This window comes from Chamaea fasciata, unplaced genomic scaffold (assembly GCF_029207755.1).
Source record: "Chamaea fasciata isolate MVZ Bird 193981 ecotype frontalis unplaced genomic scaffold, bChaFas1.0.hap1 SCAF_2, whole genome shotgun sequence".
In the NCBI taxonomy this organism is placed as follows: domain Eukaryota; kingdom Metazoa; phylum Chordata; class Aves; order Passeriformes; family Sylviidae; genus Chamaea; species Chamaea fasciata.
Window position 1 is genome coordinate 83,192,661 of NW_027094087.1, and position 16,780 is coordinate 83,209,440.

Consider the following 16,780-nt stretch of genomic DNA (forward strand, 5'->3'; position numbering starts at 1 on the left):
CCTTTCCTAGTCAGCTGCCTTAACACCTGCATTAAGTTATCATCTGGGTGTTTTAGGAATCTTCTGGACCTGTTTGTACCACCTGTGCAGTATTCCCATGTAACATCTCGCAAGTTGAAGTCCCCCATAAGGACAAGGGTGGTTGATTTAGAGGTGTTCCCTTAGTTCCTTAAAGAATAATTCAGCAGTGTTGTCATCCTGACGGGTGACCTATATTAGACTCCCATGAAAACATCTGCTTTATTTGTTTGTCCCTTAATCCTTACATTTCAAAGCACTTTTTATCCCTATCTGGATTATGTCAATATGACTACTTTCTTACATTTTCAGTCTGACAGGTAAGACAAGAGTAAAGTATTTCAGAAATTTTGTAGAGTATTTTCCTTCAAGTGCCTACTACATCTTGATCCAAGAAAGGTCTGTGATAAATGACAGGCTAATCAGTTAGGTCACAGTTGCATTTTTACTTTGAAAATGAAGCCTAGAGGATCATATTCCCTGTTTTATTACAATGCTTCTTACATAACAACAACTAAATGTTGTGTACCTTTGTCTAAATGCCAGCAAATGGTCTCAGTTCTGTTAGCATTTCATTGACATTCAGACTGTGGCTTCATGTTGGCCAAAGCCAATAATAGTCCCATCTGCCAAGTCTTGCTCTACATTCCTAATTCCTTAGCTGCCAGGGAACAGGAGTCTAAGTATTGTGAGAGACTTGACTTTTGGTTAATTTGAATTTCAAACTACTAATATATATCCCCAACAAACTTGTGCTGAAGGATGAGTATTTGCCCCAGAGCAGTTTCTCCCTTGAGGGATCAGTCAGCATTTGCTTCCAGTGTCCTGTCATTGCTTTCCATTAGCAAGTTCACATGTTATTCCCCAGCACCCTTATTCCTCCACGTGTAGTGGCATCACTTTACTGTTCCGAGCCTCTGTTCCTTCCCTGGTTATTGAAGATGCAGAGGAGGCAGAGTTACTGATGTCTTCTTCGCAATGGTCTTTACTTACAAGACCAGCAATGGGCAGAAACTGATGCACAGGAAGCTTCACCTGAATAAGAGTTTCTTTACTGTGTGGATGACCTTGCACTGGAACAGATTGTGTTGTGGAGTCCCCCTCATTGGAGATAGCCAGGAAGCATCAGGACACAGAATCAGGGTCACAGTATTATTAGGGTTGGCAAAGACTTTGGAGGTCATCCAGTCCAACACCTCTGCCAAGGCAGGGCCACCTAGAGCAGGTTACACAGGAACCCAGGGAGGTGGGTTCTGACTGTCTCCAGAGAGAGACACAATCCTGTGCCGCGTGCTCTAGGATGACCCGGCTTGAGCGGGGAGGCTGGACCAGACGCCCCAGTGCGGTCCCTTCCAACCTTACCCACTGCGACTCTGCCTCCGAGCTACTCGTTACAAACCTTTCTCGTCTGAAACGTTCAAAAGCCACTTTTTTTTTTTTAGAAATCAACAGCACAGTTTGCAGATGGCCCCTCAATGCCTTACACAACCTTTTTTTTTTTTTTTAATCTCGGCACGCCGGCGGTAGGGACGCCCGGATCTCCGTTAGCAGCAGCGCGGCTCCGCCCGCCGCCCCGCGCCGCTCCCCGCCCCGCTGCGGGACAGGATGTCCCGCCTCCCGCCGCTCTCCCGATTGGCAGAGAGCTCCCAATTATGTACGGGGGGGCCGAGCTTTCCCCGTCTCCAGTAGCGGAGGAGCGAGGGAGGGATCGCCGAGCGGCTCCGCCGGCGGAGGGGTGGGGGGTGGGCGGGCGAGGGAAGGAGGGGCGAGGATTACCCGGGGCCGAGCGGGCGGCGGTGGAGCGAGAGCCGGAGGCGCCGCCGTCGCTGCCGCGGCTGCCCGGTGAGTGTGAGAGCCCCGACAGCCCCGTCGGGCTCGGGGGGAGCGGGGAGGCAGGGGCGGGAGCGCCGTGGAGCGGTGGTGGGCGGGCAGGCGGCGGGGGGAGCGCGGCCTCCGCTCCGCATCCCGGGAGCCCCGCGGGAGGGGGAGGCAGGGCAGGGACGGCCCCCGCGCCGTGTGCGGCGACCCCTGCCCGGGCGGGGCTCTGCCCGCGCCTCCCGCCCCGCTGCCCGCGCCCCCCGCCCTGTCCCCGGGGCGGGTGAGAGCCGCGGCTGGCGGCCGTCAGGGGCGGTGACAGCGGGACGTGAGCGCGGGGGTGGGATGCTCCCGGGAGAGGGGGAGCCCCCGGCCTCGGCCGCCGCCGGGAGGAGGGGGTGCGGGTGACCCTGATAATCGCTTTATGTTGGCCTGCGGCTTGCGTAATCTGCGATCAATTATTTATTTCATGCACCACTTACGGGGCTGAGGGGCAGCGTTCAGGCCTTTGGTGTGGCTCAGTGCAGCAGAAGGGAGGCTTCCTTCACGCGGGTGTGATGGGGAAGGGATGTGGAGGTTTTTTCCTAGGTTCAGGTAGTATTCCTATTGCGTGTTCCTCTCCCCGTGCGAATTCAGGGGATGTGAACGAGGGAGCTCCTTCTTCGTGATACATTTTTAAAGATCGAGTGGAAGCCGTCCTAGCCTGAACAAAAATAACCTTGTGTGGTTTACTTCATGTGCTAGATTGTCTTTTTTAATTTTTTTTTCCCCTCCGCTCATTCTGTAGCAGGTTGGGCTGCTCAGCCAGCCTGGAGAGAAGGCTGAAGAAGGAAACATGTCTTCTGATTCTTTTTGTCTGTCTGCTCAAGCAAGGTTTGACTCCAAATGGTTGAAGACAGACTTGCAGGTAAGGAGTTTGATGGTCATATTGCGTTGTGACCTTTCAGGTGCTGATCAAGGATGCTTTTAGTCCAAAAAGTTGATAAGTAGAAGACTGCAGCTCTTGAGATAATGCATATGTTTTCCCAAGTATGCTGATTTATTAGTGGTTTTGAAGAAACGCTAGGTTATTTTGAGCTCAGAATAGATCTGCGTTTTCAGTCCAGTCCCTTCTGCTTTGAAAAGTGCTGGGCTACATATGTATGTTATCTTTGCTGAGTGCCAAAGCCCATAGCAGAGTATGTGGCATTTCTGCTAGAACTATAAATTCTTATTTAGGCTGTTGCTAAATGTCTTGCCTGCATATGAGCTGACAGTTTCAGTGCACAGGAGAACTGAAGCAAAAGGCGATGGAAATGTAATTTATAGTTTGAAGAGTTTAAATTAGATTTTGCTGTAGTTGTTTGCGTTAGGGTAAAGGGTTCCTTTAAATTTTGTCCTTTTTGAAGTGAGTTAATTTTTTGTCAAAGGTACAAGGTTGAAATGGAAGCGATCTTCATTGAAATATGCCAGTATTTGGTGAAAGTTTTCTTTTGTCTTAGAAGATTTCATTTAGCAAAGTTGTGTGATAGGAGGAGGATACTAACATGTTTTCCCAATTCAGGTTTTAGGGTTAAGTGGAAAATATAGAGAAAATAGAGCAGTTTGGATCAGTTATGTTTGTTTTAGATGAAATGAGTCACTGGATTAAGTCCTTGTCTCCTTTGTCTCTTTGCCTTCCTGTACCCAGATGTTGCATATAGATCCCTTACTTTGAATAGCCTTTCCAGGTTTCAGCTTAAAACTGTAACATTCTTTTTGGGATGGGCCAACTGGTGTTATTCTTTTGTTACTGTTACTAATAGTGCTGCTGAAAAACTCTTAAAAATTCTGTCGTTGTGACTTTATCCCAGATTACCTGCTGATAGTCTACATGCTTGAGTTGAGTTGTTCTTATGATTAGACAAGGATTTTCCCCTATGCAGTTGTGATTCGAAAGCAGCCTTTCTCCAGTATTTTACATCAAACAAGATAAATTGGAATCAGAAGTGACAGATATAGCCTAAGAGGTTCCATTATTCAGTAGATCTTGAATGTAAATGCTATGAAATGACAGGGCTTGCTCTTGATTTGGCTAGATTAATTCTCTTTTCATCTTTTGTTCCTACCAAAGTAAAAGTTTCAATCTAAAGCCAGATGTTTTCTTTAATGTAGTAAATAAAGGTGCTACACAACATTTTGGACATAAGCATATTAAGAAATAAGGAAATATTTTTATGTTTCCAGAAGGGTGGCTTTTAGATTACAAGTATATTGCTTCAATGATTGTTGAATACAGGAAGATTTATCTGAAAAAGTGGCAACCTTTGTTTGTAACACCTGCTGACTATGACATTGCCTTTTTTTTTCTTCTGTTTTATATGGGATGAAAAATGTGACTGTTCATGTGATTTATCAGATTTTTCCTTTTTTGTAGTGCCTTTTTTCTATATCCTTTTTTTTCCCTATTTATTTAAACTCTTGTTAGGAGGGTTTCAATTGTCATCTAAAGTTTTAAGGGTTGTTTTCAGTTGTGTGTATAAATGCAATGAAATATTTGTGGTGTATGAGACTGTTGTTCAGTTAATGTGTTACAAGAATTCCTTTTAATAATAAAAATCTTCATTTACAGCATGTTTCTATGAATAAATGCTCTTACTTAAATGAGTTCTTTATGAGTAATAGTAAGTTAGACTCTAATTGCAGAGTGCTCCTTTTTCTTTTTTTTTTTTTCTTTCAATCAAGCTGTAGTCAAAATAATGAGAATAATGAAATAAGAGAACAGTAATGATTTGTGATCTGCTGGACGCAAACATCACTTCTCTGGAATCTGAAGACAAGCCAGGTCTCCTGGGTATAATATAATTTTCTTATTAGGTTACCTGTTTTTGGTATTACACAGGTCCTCATCACAGAACTCTTAATTGAATGCGTGTGTTCAGTATTTTGAAAAATTGAGCATGTGAATCTTGAGTAGCATCTTTTAATGTATTAAATGGCACATGTCTTCTGTGAAGGAAAGGGGATTTTTGCTCTGGAGAATTTTTTAATACATGAATGGTTATTTTAGCTACTGGTTGACAAGCATGACCTGGCTGTGTGTGGTTATTTTTTTAATAGGTATTAATCCTGTGTCTTAATCCTTTAAGTTCTATGTGTACTGATTATGTAGATTTCTTACTGTGCATGTTTTTACTGGCTCAACTGTAGAAGAGCCCTATTGATGTTCAAGAGACTGTCAGCAGGAATTGAAATGGTGAACACAGTTCTATGAGAGGGTTGAAGAAGATGCACTAAATTTATGTGAAGGGATTAGGATGACTACAAATTGTTTGGAATTGGACCCTGGAACTCTTCATTTTACAGCTACCTTTTTAACTTCTCAGTGTACAATAGTTCAAGATTGAATAGGTGACAGTCCTTGGGGAAACACAATTATTCTGCGGAATTACCTTAGGAGACATACAGAGACTGATTAGTTTTTAAAATAAATTCTGCTGCTGCAAAACTTGGGGTGTATAGCTAGGATTGGAATTAAATTGGTTTCCTTTGGTGGCCTAGTAGTCTCTAAAGTACATTTTTTTTACTTTTTTCCTTTTGTCAGAGAGTTTGTTCTTAAGACTTGATAACTGGCAGTTATTGTAGATTAAGCCAATGAAATCTGTCTGAAAATAATCATTTTTTTTGTTTTAGCTCAAGATGATGTTGCATGAATAATGTAATACGCAGTATTCTAGTACTTTTTGCATTAATAAGTATTATATCGTGATATTAATACAATAAGAAAAGAATGACACAAGTGGATTGGAGCATGGCTTGTGTTTAATCACCTGTGTGCATCGCTGTTGTCCAGGCCAAATTTAAATGTACTTACTCAGTTTTGGGATGTTACTGCTGTGAGACAAAAGCAGTGTGATGTAGCATGTTATTACTGTTCCTAAGTGAATATCAAAGGCACAAGTCCTTTTGTAGTAGCAGTGAGCCTCTGGCCTGTGAGATTACCTGACGTGGTGTGAAACGTTAATGGAACTGTATCTTCACAATGTTTTTTGCTTACATTATTTTTTCTGAAACTGAACAATACTATTTTATTAAGCCAAAGTGCTCTACAGCGATCCAAATGCAACCTGTAACTGCTCCATGTCTTTTTACAAACTTTGTAATTATTTGTATGATTTATGGCTGCTAGTGTAATTTTGAAGTGCTCAGAAACATTAATTTTACTTAAAGAAAATCTAAATTTCCTGGTGGAGCAAAATAAGATACTCTGTGTTATCTGAAAAAATGAACTGTTACAGCAGCTGAAAATTCAGGGTAGTTCAGCTGAATATGAGAACATGAGTATACAATATGTAGTATGTTCCCCTATGACATGTCAATAGGGTGTGTATAACGTCACCATTAATCAAATAGTCCTATGAAGTTATGAAATAGGTGGATTTTAGTGCAGGCTGCTTTTTCATGTGTCATTCTTAATGCAGTCCCTTGAAAAGTTAATGTATTATTTCAATTTCTAAGTTATTTTTTAGAGTTGAATTAATACATTGCAAACACCTACCTATTGATGACTATTACTTTCACATTTATAGAAGCCATCCCATTTATAGCAAACACTGTGTGTAATGGGAGATTGTATTTCAATGACTATTCCTAAGAAAGACATCCTTTTTCATGAAAAGAGAAGATTAAAATTGTTTACTTAAACCTGGGTACCCAGTTTATGGAATCAAACTGTGCTTAAAATAATTCTGATTAAATAGATGTACTGTACAACTAAATTAGAATCTTATGCAGAGACCTTTAATTAGTGATGGATGAATAACTAAAAACTAGAATTGCTGTGAGCTAATGGGATGCATGTGTGTGTGTTCAAATGGAGTTTAATTAGGCTGCTTATTCTGGATCCTGTGGAGAGCTGTTGTGCTTAATAGCAGGAGTTAGAAGGAAAAACTTTCATTTTCCTGTAGTGTGGAGAAAAACTTTAGGCAACAGTCAAGGTGCAAGAGTTGTCTGCAAGAGGAATATGAGGCATTTTCATCAGTTTTCATTGAGTTCATGGTTGGCAGGCTATTTCTGTCATTATCTTTTGCCACAGAGATGAAAATGAGTTTTTTTTAATGAAATAGCGACCTTTAAGAGTTGCTTTGGTTGGAAATCTTTTCACCCTTACTTCAAAGTTATATTTGTCATTTTGATTTTCTTGAAAATCTCATTCTTCCAACATTTAGATCAGTGTCTTTACTTTTGAGAAGATTATGTGGAGAAATGATGTCTTGGCTATTAAAAGCACGAAGTTGGTGAAAGTTGCCTTCTCTATTTTATTGCTTTTATTGTTAATCTTTGTTTTGGTTTTCTGATGAAAAAATGAAGGGCTTTTTTGGAAGTTCTTGCAGCAAACTGCAAATGAGGACTCCTTTGTATTTAAAGGAAGTGAACTTTGCAATAGCAATTTCTAAAAGTTATTTTAAAAATGAAGTAATGCTGTCTCTCCGAAATAAGTGATTTCCAGATGGAGGGACAAACACTATATGTGGTGTGATAGGTTAGAGAAACTAGATTTAACACATTGGTTCAAATATTTGGGCTCAGGCAGAGCTATTCTTCAGCTGCATAGTTTCTAGGTTTGAGGGTATTTGCATAATATTTCTTTGTGTGTGACTATTAACTGGTACCTTTTCCAGCAAGTGGAAGATCAGCATCCTGCTATTATGGGGACATTTCTAGTTTAACCCCATATCTGGTGAAGTAACGTGGGGCTGCTGAATTTTTTTGACTTCGCTGTCCAAGCTTTTGAGCCCTGTGTTTAGGTCTGGTGATGTTGCACTGTGCTCTGCATAGGTGTGATAAGCAGCTGTGGTTTCAGGGCATGCTTCGTTCAGCAGGGAAGGAAGGAAGCTAGGACAAAATACTAACACAACAATGAAAAAGGAAACACAAATTGAATGGATTCAAAAAAGCAAAAACAAAAGAGAGAGTTAGGAAAGGACTTATTGTTCTGTGATTTTCTTCCCTACTACTGGGCTGAAAATGTTTTTCGCTTAAATATTTTTCTAACAAGAAAAGTTTTTTCATGTAGTCTTTAAAATATGGCCAGTGGCTAATGCAAAAATAAGTGAATAGAAGAACAGATTCTTCACTACCCTTGACAGTTCTGAGGTGAAGATTATTTAAGTAGCTTATATTTTAAATCCATATTGATGTTCTGTGGTTATGAAGTCAATTTCTTAAACTTCCAGTGCAACTATATAATGAAGAATCCTGAGTCAATCTTTGTCCTTTTATGTCATTTTATTTTCCTGGCTTCATTTTTCTTGAGTTCAAGTTAACTTTTATGAAGGCTTCTATGCTTTCTGCAGGGAAGTTTATGAAACCGCATTGAGAACATAATCTAACATACTACATAGAGTTTGTCTAATTAAAAAAGCTGACTTCAAAACAAAATCAGAATTGCTTTTTCCTCTTAAAATAACTTACTGAAAGCAAAATCGTTTCAGGGCTTTGAGGATTCTCAGGAGCTTACCCAGTTATGGTTGCAAGATTTAATTTTCTTGAAATGGAAGGAAATGTTAACGCCAGTGTGTTATTGTCTAGAGTTGATGGGATGGATGGGTATTTCACTGCCAGCCCTGTTGGAGGTTGGCAGCAGCCTATGTCAGTAACAAAACTAGATACCCCTTGAACATAATCAGATGTTGTACCAGACAGAATAAATTACAGTTCTACTGCAGGGATAAGATTAGCAAAAGATTAGAGTGGAGGCAGCCCAGTTTATAGTAGAAGTTCACTTCAAAGTCTCCTTAGGCCTTTGCGTTTTTAGTTTGGGATAAGTGAGCAAGACTGAGCCTTAGGTCTGCGTGGGAAGTATGGATTTGTTGAGATACATGGCTTTCAAGTGCAGGGATCGAGACATGATCTGGGGATGAGAAAGTGTGACAAATCATGGAAGAGGCTTGGGGTTTCTGAAGGTGAGATGCGTAGGAGATGGGGGTTGAGAGGAGGTCAGTAGATGTCATGGGAAAGGACAAAGGAGATTTTTAGCATAGGGAGTGAGTAGGAGGATTAAGAACATGGGCCAAAGTTGCAAGGCAGTGGATGGTAGTAATGGAATATAGAGCTGCTGTTGTCCTAGTCTTTGGAAGGAAGCATGTCAGTGGTGGGGCGAGCAGGGCCTTGAGCAGGAGATTCACAGAGAGTACATCGCTGGTACTGTTGTCAGTTGCAAAAGTTCAGTGAAAGCATTCCTAATTTGTTTATCGAGTTTAGTTTCATCCCTTTTAACACTTGCAAATGAAGTTACTAAATTATTAGAGGGAAAGATGTTCATATCAATCAAGCAATCTAGTGAGAGAGACTTCACAAAACACGAGTAGCTGCTCTTGTGTTTGGAACTCCAGTATGTCAGGAACAATGAAGACACCAAGTGTGATTTTCTTCTCTTGCACTGTACCACAAATTGCCTTGTGAACATTCTTCAAATAATTTAGTGGGAGAAGTACTTTTTTTTTTTTTTTAGTTTTCTAGTTTGAACTCTGAGATGTGTTGATAGATTCTTTATGAATGAGTGAATATGAGAGGTATTGGTGGGAGCAAAGGAAGAAAGTCATAAAATACTGTAGGAATAAAAAAATGCAGAACTGGGCAGTTAAAGCAGACACTTGACTTTTCTGCCACACAAATGAGTATTATCTTCAGCTGCAAGTTTCACTGGGTCACAAATGTTTGAAATTGGAAGGGACCTCTGGAGGTCATCTGGTTCAACTCCCCTGTTCAAGCAGGGCTACCTAGAGTCCAGTGCCTAGGTTTGTGTTTGGATGTCTTCTGAGTATCTCCAAGAATTGGGAATCTACAGCCTCTCTGGGCACCTTGTGCCAGTGCTTGGTCACTCTCTCACAGAGGAAGTGTGTTTCCTGGTGGTCAGAGGGAAGCTCCTGTGTTTCAGTTTACACTCACTCCCTCTGATCCTGTCACTGGGTACCACTGAGCAAAGTGTGGATCCATCTTTTTTTTTATACCTTCCCTTCAGATTTTATACATATATAGATACAGATATCTGCAGATTAGCTTCCCTCCCAAGCCCTTTCTTTCTGCCTTTCCTCATAAAAAAGGTGTTCTAATCCCTTAATAATTTTTATGCTTTTTGCTGGGCTCTCTCCTTTTTGTCCATGTCTCTTACACTCAGCCCAGCACTGGACCTATGCTGATGCTTGAGGCTGTTCCTCCCCAGCTGTAGGACTTTGCACTTCTTGTTTAACTTCATGAGGTTTCTGTCAACCCATTTCTCCAGCTTGTCAGCATGACCCTCCTTTGTATCAACTACTCCTCCCCATTTCTGTTGGCTAAAAGAAATACTTCTCTTAAGGGAGCTGTAAATTTTCTATTGTGATTATGTAATTTTGAGATAGTGAAAATAAAATTGCTTAAATAATTTCTTGCTTAAAAACTCAGACTTTTCTTTCACTTTTGGCTAATATATATAGCAAATACTAGATAGCTGCTGAATGTTGAGTAGATTAATAGTCATTTCATTACAGCTGAAGTTAAGTTACCCTCTGTTATGACACATGAATTGGTTGCAAATACTGTTTCTTAATTATCCATTTGGTTGGTTTCTTTAATTATTGCTGTAAAGCCAGTCCAGTGTTTCTTTACTTTAAACTTGTCTCCTTTTTCCCTTCCCCCAACACAGCTACTGCTGACAAAATGTCAACTACAACATGAGTAATAGGCAAAATTGTTTATCTGAGGGCTGCTTACAGTATTTGGAGAAGGAGCTGGAACTCTGTGACCTGTAGTCTTGGTGGTTCCTCTATCTTTTTGCAACATAACCAGAAAATTACTTTGATAAGACTTTGAACCAAACCCAAGGCCAAAGAAATTTTGTTTACTTTTTCAGTTTTTAGTTGCATGAAGGAGTTGAGTGAACTTTGTGCCATGTAAAAGGATTAGAGGTTGAAGTGGAGAAAACAGTTCCTGATTCTGCTGTATATGAATGCTTTCAAAAGTAATAAGTAAGTTTTCTGAAAAAGAACAGTGCTACATTATGAAGAATCTGGCATTTGAAACCTGGAGACATTTACATTCTATGGGCTGTGAGAATAATTTTCCATACCAAGGTGTTCTGAGAATGTGAAGTAAAATGTGTGAATGTAAAAGAAATGTGTGAGAAGACAGTTTATTAGAGAAAGATCTTTAATTTTTGAAAACTGTAATTTATTATGCAACCCATCTGGAGGGTTGCCCCACTTGCATTTTTTCAAGTTTGTCATTTACCATAGGTTAGCATTTAACAGGTGAAAGTTAAAAAAAAAAATCTATCACCACTATATGAACCAAAATCAGTGAAACAGCTGTTTTGCTATTTTACACAAGAAAAAAACCTATGAAAAGTATATTCCCTAGGTGTCCCACTAAAGTATATGACCACATCTAAAGAAGGAAAAAGTGCACAGCACTTGTAAAATATTCATAGACTGGGAACAATCAAGAAAAACGGTGAATGGCGAATGATTTTTTTCATTGTTGAAATGCAACTTCAGATTATTCAAATTTTTAAAAAATGAAGCCAGATGTAAAGTTCTTAGTGAAACACAAATATTTCCAAAAGCTCTTTGTGCTGTTTAACACTGGAGAATAGGGACTGTACTTTTCAGTAGAGCATGGTCAGAGTTTGATTCTGGTGCTGTACAATTGATACATCACAGGTAAGATGAATAATGTCTAGCTCACACTACATGATTCTGCCCTGATCAGGCAATAGTAAGTGACAGACATATACAATATGTCAACTCATATTTTATGCTGAAAGAAGAATTACTGAAATCATTAATACGTGTTGGAGTGGATTTCTGAAGTATGCAATATGAAGTCAAGGAATTACTATGGTCATTTAGTGTGTTACAGTGGTGTGAAAGCATGCAACTTTTCTTTCAACTGGTGTTAACTGTGATGAGCTGCATCAACAAATGTCTTCCCTGCTGGTGGGTGTGTCTTCTAAAACCTGTAATCCTTAATCATTACCATGTATTTTATTTGGAGCTATTTCCTCCAGACAAGTGGACTTCTCTATAGTGGTAAATATTTTATGGCAGTTGTTGAAAGCCACATCTTTGTATTACTTCTCAGCTAAAACACTTTGGATTTGAATGCTAGTTACATAACACAAAGACGCTTCTGAATAAGCCTTCAGCAGGTGCTGGGTTTTAAAATTTTTGTTTGTTTGGTTTTGTGGTGGTGAGGTTTTTTGTTTGTTTGTTTTTTGTTTTTGTGTTTTTTTAATGGGGTCCACTCCACCACTTTGGTATGCAGAAAGTATTCTGTTTTTCAGTTTCATGTCCTGCCCTCCTCCCTTACTCTATACAGTTGTGAATTACAGCCTAGTTATTATGGAATTCACTTGGGATGTAGCTACCTGTTTTGCAGCATTTTATAAAGCAAAAAACAACATCCGTAGAAGAGGAGTTATCCTGGTCATTAGGATTCTCCAAGGGAGATCCAAATTCCTAAATCATTAGGAGACTTGTGTTACAGCCAGTGCTTTTGTGAGTGGTTCTAGCTAGCAGAGTCTATGTTCTGTTGCCAGTATTTGTCCTCTTGAACACAAAGTGTATTGGGAACTGACCTGGGCTGAGGCAGCCCTTTGATCTTCCTCTGAGTGCAGCTGATTTTAGGCTTGATCCATTCCATAATCTGGTTCTCTTCTGGGAGAGGAGGCACTGTAGCAGTTGGAAAGAAGAAGCAGGTTTGTGAGAGATGCTTTTGCACAGCAGGACCAGATTGAACTGGCTGAATTCATTTACAAATCTGTGCCTTGATGTCATCATTCTGGTTAAGATGCCCAGCTCTTCAGTTGCTGGTTGGCGAGGGGACTGTATGCTTCTCTGTCTTGAGATTTTATGCAGCTTAACTTTTTTTGAGTAGCTTTTCCTGAACCAGAAGAAGGACACCCCACACCCTCTCCTGCCCTCCAGCTGATGTCATCTTGGAATGGATGGATAATTCTGAGGTGGCCAAATCCATGGCTTTGATGAGAATTTGTCTCAAAAAAAAAAGTTAATTTTGCTGGACTTGAACCTATCTAAAATTTACCATTTTGCACTTTTAACCTGAAAGTAGCATAGCTAGACAATCAGAGATTCTGAAGATAATATTAAGTCCTTACCACACACATGGAGTCTCATTTCCAGTGAGATGGTACATGTGTTTTCTTTCTTCTGGGATGATGTATAAAATCAGATGTGTTTTAAGTGTTAGCTTGAGTTGCCTTGAGAGAAAAGTGTATGTAATTATATATAATGTATTATTTTTAACAGCTTGCTTTTACACGAGATGGACTATGTGGCTTGTGGAATGAAATGGTAAAAGATGGAGAGATTGTGTATCCTGGAACAGAATTAATGCAGAGTGGTGAACTACCTCCAAGAAAAGGTATGAATTTTAAATTTCTTTCAGTTTGTTCATTTTTTCTTTCATTGTGATGGTGAAAATGGACTTCAGCTTCCATATTGTCGCTAAACTTTCATTTATCATCTATACAATTTGCAGGAGTTAGTGTTTTGAATTAAGAAATTACTTTCAATTGTATTTAAAAGTGTACAGAAAGGTAATGTCCAAGCCTCCAAATGAAGGCTTAAATCTGTTCCAGCCTTGTGAAATTTAACTTCATAACTAGGCATGTTATTCTGAGAGAGGCTTGGCAGTGTCTTTTTGTTTGGTATGCTTGGTGTGTTTACAGCTGAAGCCTTTGTTTAAAGGAAGTGGACTGAGGAATGGGATAAAGCTGATTCTGCTATTCCTAATTTTGTTTACAGTCTTCAGAAAGTAACTGAAAGGTCAGCTTAAAAACTGTCCCCAGTCTGCCTGAGAGTCTAGTGCTTTTTTTTTTTGGTTTTTTGTTTTTTGTTTTCCAGTGTACTTGAGAGCAGTTCTAACACTGCAAATACTGCAAATGGCTGAGTAATACATTTGTTTAGAGAGATTACTTTGGTGGGGGTTGATTTTGTTTTGTGATGGACAATGCTGGAATGGAGTGATTCTGCTCTTGGCCTTTTTTTCACCTTCACCGCAAAAGTGGTGCTCCTTTGACTCCTTACTGAACAGAAAATTAAACTAGTCGAAAAGGGAAATATTTGTTTCCTGATCTGGCTGAAAGGGACTCACCAAATGGTCAGATAAGTTTTGTCAGTAATTTGTAAGATTCCCAGATAAATGAGGAGATGGATAGAAATACTGCTGTTGGTAACAGTGAACTAGTATTTTGGTATCTATTTAATTTCCTGAACTGTGTGATTCACAGTGTATTACTGTGTGATAGACATGCTATTTCAAACCAATAATGCTCAGTTACTCATGTAGACAATTTTTTCCTAGCTCTATAGTATGCCTCCTTTAAAAATAGGAGGAATGGATATGTTTTTGACTAAAGGAGGTAATTTCTACAGGAAGTAAGATACAATAAAAAATTTATGAGAGAAGAATGAATTATACATTTACTTAACAAGAGCATAAGCTTTGTAGGTTATTGGTGGCTGCATGCTGTAGCAAAGAATCAGGTTATGCTCCTAACTGTTACAGAGTTAGAAAACTTTTGTCATCCCTATGCTTCTGGCCCTTTGGAATATTATTATTGACACTGGGTGAAAATACAGCTGATCTTATCAGAAAGGCTACTACAAAGCTGCTCATGAAATGAGTGGGGGTAGTGTAATATTTGGGTTGGCTAGTTCCATGTATATTAGTAAAAGGCATTGTAAAGTTGATGCAATAAAGGGAAGGATTGCCTCCTAAGGGAATTCTAGGAAATGCTTTCCCATTCACTGACTGCTCATGACAGAGGTGGTGTGGTTGTCATGGTGTAACCATTCAACACACTTGTGCTTTCATGTTGAAGAAGGGTAACAAACATCTGTAATACTGCAGGGGATAATAAAGTAGATACCTGTTTTGCAAATGAAATTGATGAATTGATCTTTTTTGTGCCAGATACTTACATATTGTTTTTAGAGTTGTACCTGTACTAGTCTTTGACAGAAAAGTGTTCTTCCAATATCTTTACAGCTAAGTAGCTGCAGAGAATTGAGATTTTTAGTTAGTTACGGTGCTGTAGTGCTTTTAGTAGTTCTGAGAAAACTTATAGAAAGATGTCATAGTATAATTGTTTTTAGTTTTCAGGATAATCCTTGAAATATCAGCTAGGAAAATGCAATCTTTCACTTCTGTTGCAAAATATAGACAGCAGTATAAAGTAAAAATCCTGAAGTGCTAAGTCAGTCATCTGTGACTTCATGTTTGTCCACGCTTAGGGCACTTATTCTGAGCAATGATGAGAATTTTTTTTTTAATGCTGGTTGTATGTATGTCTTAGAAGGTTCAGAAAATGAAGATTTAAAGTGTAAAGTGTTAAAGACTGTAGAACACTGTTATTTAAAAATACAGATTTTCTGATGCTTTACTGTAGGCGTAAGGCTTTTATGTTACTCTAAAATGTCCATGCTGTGATGAGGCTTTTGAAAGTTTTCTCATATGCACAGTGTGGTGGTAGTGAAGGCAGACTACAGCTTGTTTTTTCCAGTACTGTATTGTGGTGGGTGCCCACCCTTCCAGTTCCTTGCTTGCTGCCCCTCCTCGACAGGACAGAGGGAGAAAATAAAATAGGAAAGCTTGGGATAGTTGAGATAAAGCCAGGGAGATCACTTACCAGTTACTGTAATGAGCAAAATAGTCGTGGGAAAATTAATTTGGTTTATTTTAGTGCCAGTTAAGATGGAATTGGATGGTGAGTAACAAAAGTAAAAACTAAAACACCACCTTCCACTTGTCTTTGCTTCTGGAGGAGTTAAGTGTAGGTATTACATAGCACAGATCACACCTGTTCCTTTCCACAGCTGGAGGGTGTATGTTCTTCTACGTATTTCTTGAAACGCTTCAGTAGTTGAGAAATTTAAATGACAGCTTTTTCAGGCTCTTAACTTTTAGGATTAATGTATGAACTGTGTTTCAGTGAAGTTAGCCTTCATAAATGATATTATGTTGGCCTACAGGATTCTAAAATACAACTATCTTACTTACCAGGCTTGAGTTTTGAGGAAAAAAAAAGGCTAATCAAGGCTATTTTTGGTCACTGCCAAATCAGGTTGTATGTCTGATTCTGTTAGGCAGTAGTAAATCATGGAACCAGAAAAATTGAAGCTCAGTTTGCACCTCTGAACCTGTAGCTCAAATTGAGTTTCATAAAATTCAAATCAAAAGTATTTCCATCTGTTTAGTTGGTACTTACTTTTTTGCATAAATGATCTACAAATATGATTCAAAAGCAGAGGGAAAAGTACATACAAGTAATGAGATTTATATAAAACCCAATGGTTTTATATGGAAAGCAATATAGATTAATGTCAGTATTCAGAGTATGCAGCTAAATTGCCTAACCTGGAGATGAACAGGAAAGGTTGCTCTATGTAGTCCCTTTTATTCAGTCCTTTTAAAGAAGTTTTGATTTAAGCCCATCTACTATAAGTCTTACTTCTTTCCTACTGGTGCAGCTCTCTGTTGATGCTGACTAGACTGTTCAGAAGAGGCACTTCATTCTGTCAGTGGGTATTAGCAGTGGCAGTAGACTGAAAGAACATGCTGTTGATAGCTAAAAACATTCCTTTTCTCTCTAGGAAGAATATAGAAGTAGTGCATTATTTTTCTCCTGTTGGCAAGTAGGTTCAGTTAGAAATAAGGTCTTTGTTTTGAATTCATGGCACTTTAAGAAAAGCATGTTTGATAAATGTGCTCAACAGAATGTGTTTGTATGTTTCCAAGTATCATTTGAGGACACAGCTGTGACAGTAGTGATGTCCAAATACAGGTGCTGTTGTAGCAATGCATGTGTTTCAAAGACAATCAGGCTGCCCTCAGGAAATTTGGATTAGATTAATACCTCATATATGGGAAGATATGGTCTCAAAAGAATAAAAAGTATTAAATAATAGTATTCTTACTGAATTTT

At 39.2% G+C, this 16,780-nt stretch overlaps 1 protein-coding gene across 3 annotated transcripts in view; it reads left to right on the forward strand.

Moving 5' to 3' along the window:
• The first annotated feature begins 1,778 nt into the window (after positions 1–1,778).
• Positions 1,779–16,780, forward strand: part of HERC2 (HECT and RLD domain containing E3 ubiquitin protein ligase 2) — a 103,093-nt gene continuing 88,091 nt past the window's right edge. For 2 of the 3 annotated variants that reach the window (XM_066176515.1, XM_066176517.1), the window contains exons 1-3: positions 1,779–1,860; positions 2,621–2,740; positions 13,101–13,215. In XM_066176515.1, coding sequence (XP_066032612.1) covers positions 2,669–2,740; positions 13,101–13,215 — 187 coding nt within the window. In that variant the 5' untranslated portion in view covers positions 1,779–1,860; positions 2,621–2,668. The remainder of the gene's footprint in view (positions 1,861–2,620; positions 2,741–13,100; positions 13,216–16,780) is intronic. The other variant, XM_066176516.1, reaches the window with a different exon arrangement.